This window comes from Diabrotica undecimpunctata, chromosome 1 (assembly GCF_040954645.1).
Source record: "Diabrotica undecimpunctata isolate CICGRU chromosome 1, icDiaUnde3, whole genome shotgun sequence".
NCBI lineage: Eukaryota > Metazoa > Arthropoda > Insecta > Coleoptera > Chrysomelidae > Diabrotica > Diabrotica undecimpunctata.
In genome coordinates, this window is record NC_092803.1 from 92,025,115 (window position 1) to 92,043,370 (window position 18,256).

The 18,256-nt window shown below is 36.3% G+C and overlaps 1 protein-coding gene across 2 annotated transcripts in view; it reads right to left on the reverse strand.

The window, feature by feature from the left end:
• Positions 1-18,256, reverse strand: part of Sirt6 (sirtuin 6) — a 336,907-nt gene that overhangs the window by 79,055 nt on the left and 239,596 nt on the right. For both annotated transcript variants that reach the window (XM_072545222.1, XM_072545230.1), the window contains one exon: positions 17,220-17,396. In XM_072545222.1, coding sequence (XP_072401323.1) covers positions 17,220-17,396 — 177 coding nt within the window. The remainder of the gene's footprint in view (positions 1-17,219; positions 17,397-18,256) is intronic.

Below are 18,256 nucleotides of genomic sequence, written 5' to 3' on the forward strand. Positions count from 1 at the left end.
CATTTTCAGATTGTATCTGACCACTTGGATCTGATGTCCTATGTCTTTCCCTACTATGACTTCTACTCACATTTTCTTGCCTTGTACTATTTCGTTCCCTGTCTTCGCAGCTTCTATTCCTTTGTACACAATTTACCTGTCTGTTATAGTTAGGTCGCTCTGTATTTTTTCTATTGTTAAAATCTTGTCAATTATTATTAGTACTGTTATTAAAATGTTGTCTATTATAACTAGTATTGTTATTAAAATTCTGTCTATTTTGATTACTGTTATAATTATTAAAATTTTGTAAATTATTACCATATCTAGTATTATTGTATGATTGACTATATTGTTGATAATTATTCTTATTATATTGTAAGTTATTATTGTTTTTCTTGTTATTATTATTACTTGTCATATTACCTCTTTGTATTCTTTGAATAAAATTAATAAAACTCTCTATTGTTTGAATATTTTGTACAGTTACTGTTTGCACAACATCAGCATCAAAATGTCTAGATACATTTAAGACTGTTTCATCCTCTCTAAGTAGTGGTTCTAAATATTTTGCAACTGTTATCAGTTTCAATGCATAATCTACCATATTTGATTTTAAATTGTGATTATACTTTCCAAAATATAGAATTCTCTAAACTTGGCTTGCTCTAATTCACCCCAATAATAATTTAAAAATTTATTTTCAAATGTTTGAAAATTATCTAAATCATTTTCAATACTAGCAAACCAAGTTGCTGCATTGTCATTTAATGTCATTCTAATATAATCTTTAATATCATTAATATTATTCACTTATCTTAATTTATGTTTTAAACTATTTATGTATACTCTAGGATGCAAATTTTTTATATTACCAGAGAATTTAATCCCAGTCTCATTTGTTAAATTTAAGTAAGGTCTCCCTATGTCTCTCATTTGTGAAATATCATCTATTCTCTGTTCCACATTTCTTATTTGATTACTATTTATTTGGATATTTTGTTGTATATCGTCTAATTTTTCTTCTGTGTCTCTCCTGTCTTCGTTAATTTTTACTTCTAAGTTACATTTCTGCAACTCTATTTTCTGTTCTATATCTATCTTATTATCTTGAATAATCCTCTTTAATTCTGTCCTCTCATTTTCTATCCTTTTCTTGTAGTCATTCCGTATATTTTTTATTTCATTTGCTACTTTTTTCTCTGCAGCTTCAAGTTTTTTATCTATTTGTTTTTCTATTTGTTTTACAATTTTATTATTATTATCTTCTATTTTCTTTTCTAATTTTCTATAATTCTCTTCCATTTTTTTCGTGTTCTCTTCAATTTTTTTCGTATTCTCTTCCATTTTCTTCGTATTCTCTTCCATTTTCTGTTCCATTTTTTTCATGTCTTCTTTGACTTCTTTTGAATTCTCTTCCATTGTCTTGTTCATCTGCATCATTAATGACATCAAAGCTGCCATATTGACATTTTCCTCTCTTTCTGGATTCATTTCTGCAGTATCTTGTGGAGCTTGAACTAAAATCTCCTCTTGTACAGGTTGTGTTTCTACTTCAACATCTTCATTCTTTTTGCTTCTTGTACCTTTCTTTCCTTGAGACATTTTGAGACTTTACTTGTTCAAATATAATTAAAAATAAAATCTATAATTTTTTCTTTCTACTGATAATTAATTTAATTATATGAGAGCACTTATCTTCCCAAACTAATTCTTTTAAATAGAGAGCCCCGCGGTGGGCGCCAAATTGTTATGACGTTTGTGAATGATGAGCAATGAGTGTTTTTTAATAATATAGGGTTTTTATCGCGGTTCTCAAAGAATTAGTTTGTAAGTACTTTTTTAAATTATCTTTATTATATCTATTATGAAACACACACATATATCTAACCTAGCCAATGTAAATTTAAAATAAACTATCTTTAAATTGAAATTCTTATGAAACTAATTAAATTCTATAGTCAATGTAAAATTTAAACAAACTATCTTCAAAATTGAAATTGTTATGACACTAACTAAATTATATTAACAAAATTTTGTACCTTTCTGTCACTGAATGCCTAAATGAACTGTTTTCCACTATATAGATTCTAATCACCACTCAATGTCTTCGTGCTTCGGTTATCCTTGTTTTTGTGAAATTACTTTTTCCAATTATCAGCTTCCACCAATTTAAAATATATTTCTTCTTAAGCATTTGTAAACCACCAAGCAAACCAGCAAACAGCATTTATATTTATTCTTCCTTTCAATATACCAATATCCAATCACCAAATATATTATATATTTATATTTATTCTTCTTTTCAATATACCAATATCCAATCACCAAATATATTATATAATTTTAATATTCAATTAATACTTCTTCCATTATCCAATCACCATTTATACATAACATAATTTTTAATCTTCAATAATATTTTCTTTATACTGTTTCTTAATCTTCATTTAACTCACTATATTGAACAATTGGACCTTCTGACTATCTTTCATACTAAAACTGGCCATCTTGAATCCAAATCACCGAGTATTTATACCTTTTCAATCTTCCAGAACCATCTGGTAAGAAATCATGTTCGATTTGTTCCATCTCTTACATGTCTGAATTTTCTGGAACAATCCATTTCGCAAACAAAGCCATCTCCGGTGATCTAGAGAATTCCTTACTTTTCTATCGAGATTTTGTTGACATTTAGGCTTTTCAGATCAGAATAAACACTTAAATCAGTAACTTAACACTCTAATTTAATAAACTACACATTTTAAACAACATATTATTATAACCCCACTTATATTCCTAATTATTATTTAAAATGTCACTTTCAGAGTATGTATATCTGTCTGTCACTCAAATGTATAGTTGGTTGCCTAGTCACATGGCTCACTTAAATATATTTACAATATTATTATTAACTAAAATAAAACTTTTTTTACACTTATTATATGCTAATTTCCTAAAAATGCCCTCACATAAATAATTTTTATAAAATTTTCTAGTATATGACTTATTAAAATAACCAAATACTTTTTATATCTAATATTATCTAATGTGTAACTTATAAATTAATTTCTATAAACACCAATCATATCAATATATATATATATATATATATATATATATATATATATATATATATATATATATATATATATATATATATATATATATATATATATACACTCAGGTGCAAAAAAATCGATCCATTCCTTATTTCTTATTTATTTGAAGTTGTATAATTTTAGAGACATTAAATTACGTATGTAAATTTAGGTGTACCCTCGTATACGAGAAATAAAATCATATTTTTAATATTGCTTTTTATATTTCTTAAAACAAATTGGTATTTCAGGTTTTTGTAAAAAAGGGTCTGAAGCAAGTAGATATTTATTGAATGTTGTTTTTAATTCAACGACCATACTAGTGTAGTGATTTTATTTTCAAAACGTGTTATATTTTTATTTAATTATCCTTTCTAAATGTCTCTAACTCCGACAGATGCTGCAAGGGCGGTGACTTTAGTTCAAGATGGTCGTAGACAATATTATGCAGCTGAAATGTTGGGTGTTAGTCGATCTTCGGTTCAAAGAGCAGTTCGGCGTTTTAGCGACACCGGTAACTTCACAAGAAGACCAGGATCAGGTCGTAGAAGGGTCACATCCGAAAGAGAAGATCGATTTCTGGTCTCATCATGTTTGAGAAATCGGCATCTAACTTCAGTTGAACTGGCAAATCGTCTGAGCGAAGTGAGAAATGTGGATGTAAGCAGATGGACAGTTCGTCGACGACTTGTAGAAGGTAATTTATTATCCAGAAGGCCAGCCCTATCTCCAATACTATCCATTGAACATTGCAGAGCTCGCCTTGCTTTTGCAAGAGAACATGAAAACTGGAGAGATGCAGATTGGAGCAGTGTATTGTTCTCAGATGAGTCCAGATATTTTCAATGTAATATTGCGGAAAGAATAAGTTATCGGGGGGCTCCGTTATGGTTTGGGCTGGTATCAGTTCAGAAGCCCATACTGAGTTAGTTATTGTAGTTATAGGTTCTATGACTGCTGCAAGATACATAACAAGTATTTTAGATCAGCATGTGGTACCTTTTGATCCTTTCATTGGACCTAATTTTATTTTTATGGACGACAACGCGCGTCCTCACCATGCTAGAATCGTCAACCAATATATAGAGAAGGTGGGAATTGTCCGTATGAACTGGCCAGCTTGCAGTCCCGATCTAAATCACATAGAACATCTATGGGATATGATCGGAAGACGTCTTCGAGCACGAGTACCCCGTCCAAACAACTTGGCTGAACTTACAGCGGCTCTTCAAGAAATATGGGACCAATTGGATCAATTTGATATCCAGAGGTTAATTACCTCAATGCCTAGACGTGTACAGGCTGTTATAAGGGCCCGAGGGGAAACACTAGATATTGATTTATTATCAATGTTTTTCTTAATTTCAGAAAGTTTTGAATATTCTTGTATTTTTGAGTTTTGGCGTATGTCTCTATCAATAAATGATTTTTTTGGATAATCTGTAAAAATTATTTTAATCATAATATATACATAAACATATACTTTTACATATATACCTGATTTAAAACTAATATCTTCAAACGTTTTCTTTTTTCAGCAAATAATACCCATGGATCGATTTTTTTTGCACCTGAGTGTATATATATATATATATATATATATATATATATATATATATATATATATATATATATATATATAGATATATTGTCATACTTTTTCTTTCCCAACCAAAGAAAAATAAATAAAAATATACATCGGAATAAAATTTTAAGATATCATTATAAACAAAAATGTATATAGTAATTTAAGATAAGATTTAGTGTAGATAAGAATAGAAATTTGTTTGGCAAACGACCTTTTTTCCGTTTCAAACAAAATTATCAAAAAAAACTTTGTATAGAATTAGAAGACATTTTACCTGTCTTAGTTAATGACCGGGGTGTAGACATCAGGAAAAATACCACAAGAATGGCTTTTATCCACCTTTGTTACTATACCAAAAAAGATAAATGCCTAACAATGCAGTGATTACCGTACAATCAGTCTGATGAGCCATGTACTGAAAATATTTCTGAAAATTATACACTCTAGAGTACACAGAAAACTGGAAATGGACATCAATAATACCCAGTTTGGATTCCGAAATGGACTTGGAACAAGAGAGGCGTTGTTTGCACTGAACGTTATGTCTCAAAGATGTCTTGACATAAATCAAGATGTATTCATGTGTTTCATAGATTACAACAAGGCCTTTGATAAAGTGCGGCATGATCACCTAATCAGACTCCTGACAGAAAAGAATTTAGATAAACGAGACATCCGACTAATAGCAAATATGTACTACAATCAGAAAGCAGTAGTGAGAGTAGAGAATAATACCACTGAAGAAATCGAAATAAAGCGAGGTGTGAGACAAGGGTGTATACTGTCACCAACCCTGTTTAATCTCTATTCCGAAGACGTAATGAATAGAACACTCTCTGAGCAATCCGTAGGTATTAAAATAAATGGTGTTAGATTAAACAATCTGAGATTTGCCGACGACACCGTTCTGATCGCAGAAACACTTGAAGAGCTACAGACATTGGTGAATAAGATAGCAGACTACAGCGAAGAATATGGACTATCTTTGAACATAAGGAAAACTAAATTTATGGTAATATCGAAATCAACACAAAATGTCCAAAATTTATATTTACACAATGAAATTATCGATCGAGTTAGCAAATACAAATATTTAGGCACTTTTATAAATGAAGACAACGATAGCTCAGCAGAAATCAAAATAAGAATAGAAAAAGCCAGATCCATATTCACTAAAATGAAGAGAGTGTTCTGTGGAAGAGATTTGAGCCTTGAAATGAAACTTCGCCTGATGAGATGTTACGTACTTTCTGTGCTGTTCTACGGAATGGAGTCATGGACGTTGAAAAAGATTGATACCAAAAAATTAGAGGCATTTGAACTGTGGATGTATCGCAGAATCCTGAGAATATCATGGACCGAGAGAGTCACAAATGTCGAGGTCTTGAGAAGAATGAATAAAGAAAAGGAAGTCATATTTACGGTCAAAAAACGAAAACTGCAATACTTGGGACACATTACAAGAGGCGAAAGATATGAACTGCTTCGAATAATTATGCAAGGGAAAATAGCAGGAAAAAGGTCCATAGGAAGAAGACGAAACTCCTGGCTAAAGAATCTACGGGAATGGTATAGCTGTAGCAGCAACGAACTGTTTCGGTCAGCAGTTTCGAAAATACGTATAGCCCTGATGATCGCCAACCTTCGGAACGAAGATGGCACTTGAAGAAGAAGTTAATGACCATATTCTAATCTTTTGAAATATGTATAAATTATTGTGTATTGACAAAACCAATTTTAAAGTAAGCTATTTAGTTTTTCTCTGAAACCGAAATTAGGCTTTTCCAAAATCATGGTAAACACAATTTGAGCTTTTGATTGGACGGTCGTTTTTAAATGGGAATTTGTGAGTCGATCATGAGACAGGAGACTTTAGTGATATTTTGGTCATCGAAAGGAAACAGTCGTTTGTCTCAAGATAGGGTGTGGTTCGTGAGTTTGGATACCGGCGTAACGAAAAGAAGTGAATAGTTTGCAGAAGGAGATAACAAGTAGATTAAAAGAGGTCCTTGTATCTACCGTGGGCATTTTATAAAGTATATGTGAAAGTATTCTTACGGCATCAAGTTGACAAAAGGAGGTCCTGGTGTCATAAATAAGTAGCTGAGTTTGGAGAAGTGAATCAGGTGTTTTTTGTGTAGTCTGCAGGAGGTGCAGAGACGTTAAGAAGGAGCCGAGGTGCAAAGAGGAGAGATCAAATCGTTGAGGAGACTGGACTTTTCTGGGTATGTTCCAACATACAACTCAAGAAGAAAATAAGCTGTAAGTGTTTGTACAATTGAATTTTATATCTGTGAAGGATCGGTTTGACATCATAGTCATTAGCATTCAAAGTTAAGAACTGAGGTTTTGTTAGGCTAATCAAAAGTTTAAAGTTTTGTTGTTTCTTTTTTTCAAGTAAAGAAAATTTTAAGTAAAATTGGTTTTCACTTAATATAAATGTATGTAGCTTTATAATCTTATTATTATAAAAATTTGATTTATTTTCTTGTATGCTGATTGATAAGATAACGACAGAATTTAATAATTGTTTTAGTCTTTCATATAAAATAAAGAAACGTAAATCTTTGTAATATACTATATTTGTATTCTTATCCTTTTCTTCTCTCCCCGATAAAAGACAACTAGAAAATCTTTTGAATCCATCGAACACAGGTAATATAAGGATTATTTTACTTTTGATAACAAATAAGTTATAATTCTTTTTTATTGGCTCAATAAACTAAGATTAAAGTCAAAATAAACAATCATAATAAATGGCCCCCAACGTGTAAGGCGTAGAAAGTATTTCTAGTTAAAATTTAAACGGATAGAGAAAGAAAGCAGATTGATTGAAAATTTATTTGCCGATGGTTAAAGTTTATAATATTTGCTTTTATGACATTACATTTCAAATTTCTCTAGGTACAAATATGAGTGAGCCATCTTTGTAGGCCAAGTATGCACGGAAGTAAATAAATAGTAGGAACTTTTATATAGAATTATGGATTAAAAATAGTGTTATTTATTAATTTAAGATGTAATTTATATGTAAATTTGTATTCTGATCTGAAAAGCCTAAATTTCCATAAAATTCTCGATAGAATTTTAGTTAGAATAGTAATCTTCTATATAGAATGGGAAGGAACTATCTAGAAATGTTAAAGCGGGACGTCAATAGACAAAATGTAACCTTTGTTCACGGTAGAATCTTCGCGAACATGGTTATGTCTATGAAATAGAAAACATTCGAACAAATATTTTTTCAAGAACATTCGTGAATAGAAAAAATGATATAAATATGATGTGATTTGGATTCAAAAGAGTCAGTCGGTCATATTTTCAATATAGTGATGGTCAGTTGTTCAGTAATTTTAAGATAGTAAGGTCAGAAAGTCAGTCAGTCAGTCAGATTTTCAAGATAGTCAGTCAGAAGGTCCAGATGTTCAATATAGTAAGTTCAATGAAGATTAAGAAACAGAATAAAGAGAATATTATTGAAGATTAAAAATTATGGTAATATATATATATATATATATATATATATATATATATATATATATATATATATATTGTATATTATGATTGTAGATATATTTATTGGAGTTAATGTATATTGGATTGGAGTTAACATATGGTGATTTGAGATTGGAAGAAAAAAAAGATTATTAGAAAGAAGAATAAATAGAAAAGAAGAAAGAACAATATTTTACTGATTTATAAATACTATTAAGAAGAAAAATATTCTAAAATGGTGGAAGCTGATAATTAAAACATTGTGGTGTATTTGGCAAGGCAAGTTTACAAAAGAAAGATAACCGAGGCTGACAACGAAGACATTGAGTGGTGATTAAAATCTTTATTGTAAAAAACACTTTCATTTAGGCATTCAGTGACAGAAAAGGTACCAAATTTTGTTAATATAATTTATTTAGTGTCATAAGAATTTCAAGTTAAAGATAGTTTGTTTTAAATTTACATTGTCTATATAATTTAATTAGTGTCATAAGAATTTCAATTTAAAGATAGTTTGTTTTAAATTTACATTGTCTATATTAGATATATATGTGTGTTTCATAATAGATATAATAAAGATAATTTCAAAAAGTGCTTACAAACTAATTCTTTGGAAGGTCAATAAAATATTGAACTGTTCTGTAAACTTCACATCTGGGTGGTAATAAAATTGTGTTATCGTCTACAGTATCCAAAATATTTGTACTGATGTAATAGTTTCTATCATTCTTGATGTGTATTTTTAAATTCGCGTAGTCTAATATTTATTCCGTTGGAATAGGAAAGTTGTTTTCTACCAATTGGAAGGTATGAACAAAAAGATTGCGACTTACGTCTAGCGTAGTTTCGATTTCTCCCGTTGTTTGTAGTTCTCCTCGGGTTACTCCTTTTATTCTTGCTTTTGTATTTGGTCTTACATGTTCTCGCATAAAGTCTTGTGTGCATTTAAGTATTGAAATATCCGCTCCTGTGTCTATAATAAATGTATTTACTCGTCCTAAGATTCCTGTTTTTATCCTTACGAAGTTTGTTAGGTTTAAGTCGAAGTTGTAGATAGAGTACTCTAATTCTGTCATCTGTTCATCCGTCTTATATTGGTTGTTCAAAACCCCAACTGTGGGTTTTTAGATTTCTGCTGACTACCTTCTAGTTCTAATAATCGTACATTTCCGTTGAATCCTCTTGAATTTCCTCTATTTGCTTGATTATTGAATTGTCTGTACGGTGGACGGTGATCTCTTGTTAAAGCGTCTTGTTGAGAGAAATTTGGTCTTCTCCACTTGTCATATCCATTATGATATCCTTTTGTGCTGAAATTTTCCTTTTTTGTTGTTAAAGTATGTTCTATAATTTAACACTCTTCCATGTGCGTTGTCTTCTGTTGTGTCTATCGATAAAAATTTTGCCTCCCTCTAATATTAGCTTGGTTTTGTCTGTGCTGCATTACGTTTCATTGTAGGCACTATTGCCACGGTTGTGTATTTCTTAGCCAAATCTCCTGGTATTTTCACTGCTATGTATGCCACTGTTTCCTTTTTCCGAGTTTAACTATCACCATTTTCGTGGTGTCACTTTTTAGTTCTCTCTTCAGTTTTGCCTGTATACCTAAGTTAGTGCCTTCTGTGGTTATTAAATTTTTAGCTTTATTTGTTAGTCTTGTTTTTATGAGGGTTATCGCTGTTTCCTCATGTCCTACTGCTATTTTCTTTAAAAGTTCAAGCGCGTCTAAGAAGAGTTGTAGTTTGCCTGTACTTCCCTCCCGGACTGTATTTTTTACCTCGGCGATTGGTGGGAGGGTCGAGTAACTGACCTTGGTCCCTTATATTGTGTGGGGAGCACGGTCAGTGAAACCAAGAACAGTCCAGCGTCCGGAGCCGTTGCACCGGGTGGACGCCGGACTTCGCCTCCGGACGCTAAAAGGCGCTGCAATCACTCCCAATTGCGACGTCTTCCTCCCCAGACCCAAATGTACTGCTCCTTTTCCCCCACATTCCACAGGAGAAAACCTGGCCAAAAATCCGACGGAGTAAACCAGCGGGAAAAAATCCGGAATCTAAGGTGTTAGATACCGTGCTGAAGGATGGATGACCACACGATACGTGGCCATGAACGGTTCCCTCGGGGCACCTGGCGAACCCCCGTTGTAAACAGCCTTACCATCACATGCGGGGCTCTGTGGTGGCGGAAAAACCCATTCCCTAGCTACTCGTGGGATCCAAATGATACCGAATTTTTTTACAAAAACCGCGGGCGACCCGAGCGGCAAATCGGGAAGGCATACAGACTACGCCAGGAGGAGAATTAATTCTCTTCCTGACGAAAATATATTAAAAAGAAAAGCATCTTACGACAAGTTTGAGAAAGAAACCTACAAAAAGAAGACATGCAGTGAGGCTGTGGAACTATTAGATTACCTAGAAGATTTGGGAAAACAATTTAGCAGATTTACAGGATTAATTCAGGAGTTCCCAAATACGGCGAGACCTATTAAGGAACTCTATAGGCATCTGATCAAGAGGCATGCCCTCCAAAAAATGGAGCACTTCAAGAAGTGGCTACACATAAATTCGACTGAACCTATAGAAAAAATGATGGTAGACACGGACACGCAGGTGGACGCTGATGCCAGTTCAATAGCTCAGAAACCCGCGACTGCGGAATGTGGCACCCAGACGGACGCGTGGCATGGCCCTCCCAGGGCAGTCAGGGTGACGAGTCTCGAGGGAGTTAACACTTTTGCTGACTTCCAGAGGCACGCTCTCTACGACTGGCCCGAGAAGGTCTTCAAGAAAACAACGATCGAAGTTCTGAACCCGCTGGACTCTAAATGTAATATAAAGGTCGTAGCCCTGGAACCTAACGACCCTAAAATGATGTTCTCCATACAGAGATTGTATCGAGACAGGTACCCAGACTTACCAACCCTCGAAGGAGACTTCGAGGTGTTGGAAAATTCTACTACTGTAAGAAGGGGAGGGGAGAGAAGGACTAAAGTAGAGAAAGTTATCAAGCTGTTGGCCAGCACACCCGAGCAACTCTGGCACGCTCTTGAGCGTGTCAGAGACGAGATAAAACAGGAGGACTCGGTGGCTCTGCACCATGTTAGTTACATGCAAGTGGTTGAACTACGCAAGATGGCTGAAGTGATATTCACTAACACTAAAGGTACGACGGTACAGATCTACACCACGGCTACGCGGCGAGAGAGGCCTACATATGGATTCATTGTATCCAAAAAAGACTCAACCTACTCACAACTTCTGGAGGGGGTGGAAAAAGCAGTAGGAGACACGCAAGCTAAAGAAGCAATCCGAAGTCTACGTAGCACGAGAGACGGAAATCTGTTGATAACAATAGATAAGGACCAGGGGGCGGCCTCAATGATCAAAAACGTGATAGCGAATAAGGAGAGTGGACTGACAGCTAAACTCGTGGGAACTGAAAAGCAGGCCATTATTCACTTAAGAGGCATGACGGCGAACACGGAGGAGGAGCACATTAAGCTTGCTATTCAAAGAGAAATCGGCAGATGGGAGCCAAACTTCGCTATAAAGCAGATCCGCCCTATGCGCAACAACACCAAGGCAGCCACGGTCATCCTTACCGCGCAAGCGGCAAGGCGGATACTAGACCTAGGACACCTGAAGGTTGGCCTTGCACGGTGTGAAGTGGAGCGAAGATATGTCGTTAGGAGATGCCAACGCTGCTGGAGCTACCAGCACGACGTTGCGAGATGTGATGGCCCGGATCGTACCGGGCTCTGCCATAGATGCGGAAAAGAAGGCCATACTTTTAATACATGTAAGGAAAATGAGCACTGCGTTGTATGTAATGAGCAGCATCGGATAGGTAGCGGCAAGTGCGCGGCCTTCCGCGAGGCTCTACAGAGAGCAAGGATGGCGGAGCAAAATAGAAACATCGAGGCCCTTCCCCCACAGGCGCATCAGCCTCCCCCAACGACAGAGGTCACCAGCATGGAAATTGCCCAAGAGGTACCCGAGAACAATGAGGTAAACTTGACCGAGAGGCCTACGGACCCATCTCCCTCCGCAGAGGAATTGAGGAGAGTGGATGATCAGGTATTCAATGGGGCTGCCCACTCTACACTTATGGAGCAGTTTAGCTCTCTTTGCGACAGTGCCGCGGGAGATATCGCACGGGTCAAACCCCCCACTCGTTCGCCTACTCCGCCCCCTCCTTCTTCGGACGGAGACCCAACTGCCTCCACCCCTCAGACACTATCCCCTCAGGGTAGCGTCATAGATTTGTGCGGATAGACGTAAGGAACCCCCCTCACCATGTGACCTTACTGGCTAGTGGTATAGACTCTAAAAATGGCTTCGAACGGGTTAAAAAGATTAAAGATACTGCAAGTAAACATCGGACGGGCCAAGGTGGCACACGACCTGATACATGCGAAAGCCTTGGAGATAAAAGCAGATATCATTATAGTCCCTGAACCAAATAAAAACATCGTTAAAAAATTTGGTTGGGTTGCCGACACACGATCAGATGTTGCCGTCTACTTGGTGAATAAGAGTGTGCATATAAAAAAGGTCACTAAGAAGGAAGGATTTATCAAGATCAATTTGAATGATGTGGCAATAATAGCCTGTTACATTTCTCCAAACATTAACACTACACAATACCAAGATAAGGTAGATAGTATTATTGAGGCGTCACTTGTAGAAAAATACTTCATAATCGTTGGTGACATAAACGCCAAATCCATTCTATGGGGGTCCCCAAGAAATGACAATAGGGGGGAATTATGGAACGAATGGATTTCATCGTCCGACTTGGTAGTGTTAAACAACGGTAAACACACTTTCGAAAGAGGAGAATCACGGAGTCACATAGATATTACCCTAGCATCAAATAATTATGCAAACAAAATTACAAATTGGGATGTATTAGACGAGAACATGTTTACTTTTCATAAGTACATCTCCTTCGAGATAGGAACAAAGGTCACAACTAGGAACGGCAGAAGAACACTCGCTTTCAATAAAGTAAGATTTGCTGAACAGACCAGAAACTTACAAGAAGAAGCTACCGACTTTCCCACCCTTAGAAATGCAATAATACGAGCACACAAGTCGAGCAGTAATAACAAATATGTCACATATACTGTACCATACTGGTGGAATGACGAAATACAGCAAAAACGGACAGAATGCCTTAGACTTAGGCGAATCGCGCAGAGGAATAGGACCCAGCAGATAAAGGACGAGTATAAAAGCGCCAAAAATGAGTTAAAAAAGACGATTAACAGGGCTAAGCGCACATGTTGGAAAAACCTGTGCGAGGCGCTGGAGAACGATGTATAGGGTGATGCATATAGAATAGCCACCAAAACGCTGAGGTCAGAGACCCCGTACAAACTGTGCGATGATAAAAGAAGGGAAATTGCGAATACCCTTTTTCCCTCAAAGCAGAACACACACTTCGTACAAAATAAACATACCTGTCCGAATGGCGTCAGTCTCGCAGAACTCACCAGAGCCGCAGAGTCCATCAAAGTAGGTAAATCTCCTGGACCAGACCGTGTGCCACCAGAGGCGATAAAATTATTAACCACATTACAACCGGAAGCGGTTATAAAAATCTTCAATCAGCTGCTTACAACACAAGAATTCCCTGACGAGCTCAAGCGTGCGCGACTCACATTAATACTTAAACCCGGTAAAGATCCGGACGAAGCCAGTTCTTATCGGCCAATATGCCTCCTTGACTGTTTAGGGAAACTCTATGAGAATATCGTCAAAAATCGCCTTGAAGAGGAGTTGAGAGAAAAGGACATTATCTCGACTAGACAGTACGGATTTAGAAAAGCAAAATCGGCGGTAGATGCGGTTAAGCATATTACGGACACTGTTAAGACCACAAGAAGAAGATGGACCGCTTTGATAATGTTTGATGTGAAGAATGCCTTTAACTCCGCCAACTGGGCACACATCATACGAAAATTGGAAACTGCAGACGTGTCGGGATATTTAATAAACATTATAAAAAGATACTTAACCGACAGATATGTGTCAGTGGCTAGAAACGCAGAGATTCGATTAACAGCTGGCGTACCGCAAGGATCCGTACTAGGCCCGACATTATGGAATATACTTTACAATGGGGTACTGGACATCGACTACGGCAGAGATAGCATAGCAATAGCCTACGCTGACGATCTAGCTATCTTAACGATTAGTGACATGTATTGGGAAATTGTAGATACGATAAACGACTGTTTTAACAAGGTAAATAGGTGGATGAAAAATAATGACCTAGAACTCGCAGGCAGCAAGACCGAGGTGGTCATTCTGAAGGCTCCAAGAAATGGGCCAGATCTGATCTTTCAACTAGGTAGCAATGAGCTAAGACCAACGAACTGTGCTAAATATTTAGGCATTGATTTGGACAGAGGCTTAAGATTTACGAAACATCTTTCGAGAGTGGTTAAGAAGGCGGACAAACAAACAGCAGCCATCCAGAGAATAACACCTAATATAGGAGGTCCAAGCAGCATCAAGAGAAGACTATATCTACATATTGTACAATCGACCCTCCTATACGGAACCCCCGTCTGGATAGATGTACTAAGATATCAAAAATATAAAGATATGATAACAAGAGCACAACGTAAACCCCTACTCAAAGTCATAAGCGCGTACAGAACCACTTCTACTATAGCCCTACAGACAATAGCAGGTACGATCCCCATCCATCTCCTAGCCAAGGAACGGCAGATGCTATACGAAAACCGGAATGGCCACTTACCTCTGGTAAGGGCGACCATACGAGAGCAGATATTAACAGAATGACAAACGGAATGGGAGGCACAGATTACGAAAGCTCAATGGACAAAAACGCTAATCCCAGATGTGGTTGCGTGGTACAACTGCAAATTTAAGCGGGTAAATTACTATTTTACACAATTTTTGACAGGACATGGGTCTTTCAGGTCTTACACATTTAAAATAAAGAAAACCAACGATGATAGGTGCTCTACATGTCATGAGAGAGACGACGCGGAGCATTGCATCTTTCGGTGCAATGTTTTCGCCCAAGAACAAAATAGGCTGCGGAATAGGTTAGGGGATATAAGGCCCAATAATATTATACATATAGCGTTGCATAGTAAACAAAACTTTGAATTTATAATAGACCAGATCACGCAAATTATGAAACGAAAGACCATCCTGGAAAGAGTCGAACAAGATGGGTGAGGAGGGTCTCCTCTCGCACCACATAAGGGACCACTTAGAACCTTTTTCTCCCTTCTAACTCATACGCGATACGTACGTGGATACCGCCGAATCAGCATAGCAGACGCAACATAGGTACACATACCCCTACTCTTCAGGGTACTCTACTATTCCGAATAAAGCTTGATCAGGATGTTAGAAGTCCTCTGAATTCTTTAGGAACGATAGTCCCCTTCTTCTCTATCCAATTGTTCCAGATACATACAGACTCCTTTCATATCACATAGTCCATAGTCAACCATGATCTTCAAAGGACGTATACTGCCTTTCCCAATAACTACTAGTCCTTGAATTATTGTTCCGAATCAGGAACCGGACCTTCCCCTATGTGCTGGCCGCTCCTAGGCAAGCAGCATAGGATAACTTAAGACATCATCTGAGAACGTATCTTTCAGGCAGCGCAGGATATCCCCATGTTTCGTTCTCTAATGAACTCGTCCGGGGATATCCCGCGTCGAAGAGGGGGTGGTTTTAGTTGGTAGGCGACTGGTCAGGGGGCATGCGGTACATATAGTCCATACTCTGGACTGTATGCCCTAGCATGTTTTCCTCTCTGGAACGAATCCAACAGTACTAGGGACACCTTCCCTAGTCGGTTTTGAACCTTTCCACCTCATTCCAAAAAAAAAAAAAAAAAAAAAAAAAAAAAAGTTTGCCTGTACTTCCGTCGAACTCACTCGGTAAAATTTGTGTGTGGTGTGGTGTGGTGTGGTGGGGTGCGGTGCGTGTGTGTGTGTGTGTGTGTGTGTTTATGTGGACCTCCCTCCATTGCACGTGGTAAAAAGGAATGAGGCAAGAATGAGAACAGATCGCAATGATTAAGACATAGTAACAACTTATATAAAATCAGGGATACCGAACTGATGATAATTTATGATCATAGGGTACTCAAATCCATACCCACTCCCACGACAGGGATTAGACAGAGGAAAGACTCGACGCAGACTGCCGTGTTAAATCTGGTACACAGACGGGTTGAAAACTGCAGAGTGGTCGGGTGCAGACTTGGTCTCTAGAACAGCAAAAAAAGTTTAGTCGTTATATTCCATTTCTTAGCGTGTTTTTAGGGGTAAACCGCTAGCCTCTAAGCCTGGATTCACTGGCAACATAATTCTCACTGAGATAAGCACCAATTGGGAATCAACAGGTCAAGCACATAGCAAAATGTATATTGGACAAAAATGTGCTAATAAGTACTGTGGAAAACAAGCACAATCAACAGAGTCATAACAGGCTTCCTGATCCTTACTGAACTTGCGTCAGTCAAACGGTACTGCACAGAATGGGACTGTTTCATGGACAATTAAGCTACAGACTTTAACAGAGGTCCTGAAACTGTCAACATGCATGACTACGAGACATTAGATCTCAGGCGACAAGCACATTTAATAGTCTCGAAGACTATCAAATGACTCCAACAACAAATGGTCCCCATCCTCTAGACCTGTACAAGCTGGTACAGTGTTCCGTGGGTATCATGAATAAATGATAAGATACTCTTTAAGAGGTAATAAGAATACTTATCTTACTTATAATCCTAAAACTGTTTTAGGAACTTAGCGGAAAATTTAAGGTTATGTACGTTTAAAGGTTATAATATTGATTTAATTTATCATGAAAACGGGCGATTAAATTACCTAAAAAGAATTTGAATAAACCCATCCAGAATATAAATATTAGCGAGTTAGTAAATTTGTTGTAAAGCCACTAATAGTAATAATGTATAAATTTGTATGTATATTTTAAACCAAATTTTTTAATAAATAATAAATTGCAAGTCAATAAATACTATACCTGGAATGATAATCGGACATTTCCAAATCATATTCCGGTAAACTGTCCTCCCAATCTAGAATTGTATCGCGTAGTTTACCTCTACAAGTACGTCCTCGTAGCATAGAAGATCTTTTACAATCTTCATTTAGGTATTTCTTGCCAACAGTTGAGGTAGCTTCTGGTCTAACGAATTGGCTAAAATGAAACAAATAAATTAAAAATAAATCCAGCTGTGAAGTTACGTTATTAAGTTGAATTAACATACTTCTAAAGTTTCTTTAAATTTTCTAGTAGTTAGACAGCTGACGTATTTATTCGTTGGAAAATGAAATAGAGTTTCGGAAGAAACAAACACAGAAGCTATTTAAAATTGCAAGAAGTTACATTTAAAACTGGGATTAGTTGTAGCCAATCAGTAAGTGCTAAATTAAACAATATGATATGGTACTTTTATATGGTATGGAATACATTGCACCTACGCCTACGGTGCAATAACGTCACTTAAGTAATTTTTGTCACAACTGAACTATGAGAAAATACTCCTAATCTTACTTTCCTAATGAGGACACTAGTGTCGTTACAGTTTTGATGCGAATCTGGACGGCACTAGGAGAAACGTTACATTGGTCAGTTGCGCCCGGCCCGCAGTTGCAGGGGGCACGAGAACTCTCCTGGAGCTACAACGTTACTAAGGTAATTGTGACAATTTATTTTTATGTTTTTGGAGCAATAATGATACTTGTGTAGGGAAGTAGTGCCGTTGTTTCCCCAATCTTTAAACGTTAGATTAACACTTAAGACGGTATTGCTCCAGTATAGTAGAATTAATGTTTTTAGTTAATATAATTGTTCCGACTTGGTGAGAAGATATAATTATGATATCTTTTATCACTAATTTTTAAATGAGTTGTTTAGTTGATGTTAGATGTTTAGATTTTGATTTACACTCCTGCGTTAAATTGAGAAATCGGCGGTTCCGCTAATTTTAAGACAATATTATTATTTTATCGATTTTCTTATTTTTTCCTACTATGTGTATTAGTATTATATTATAA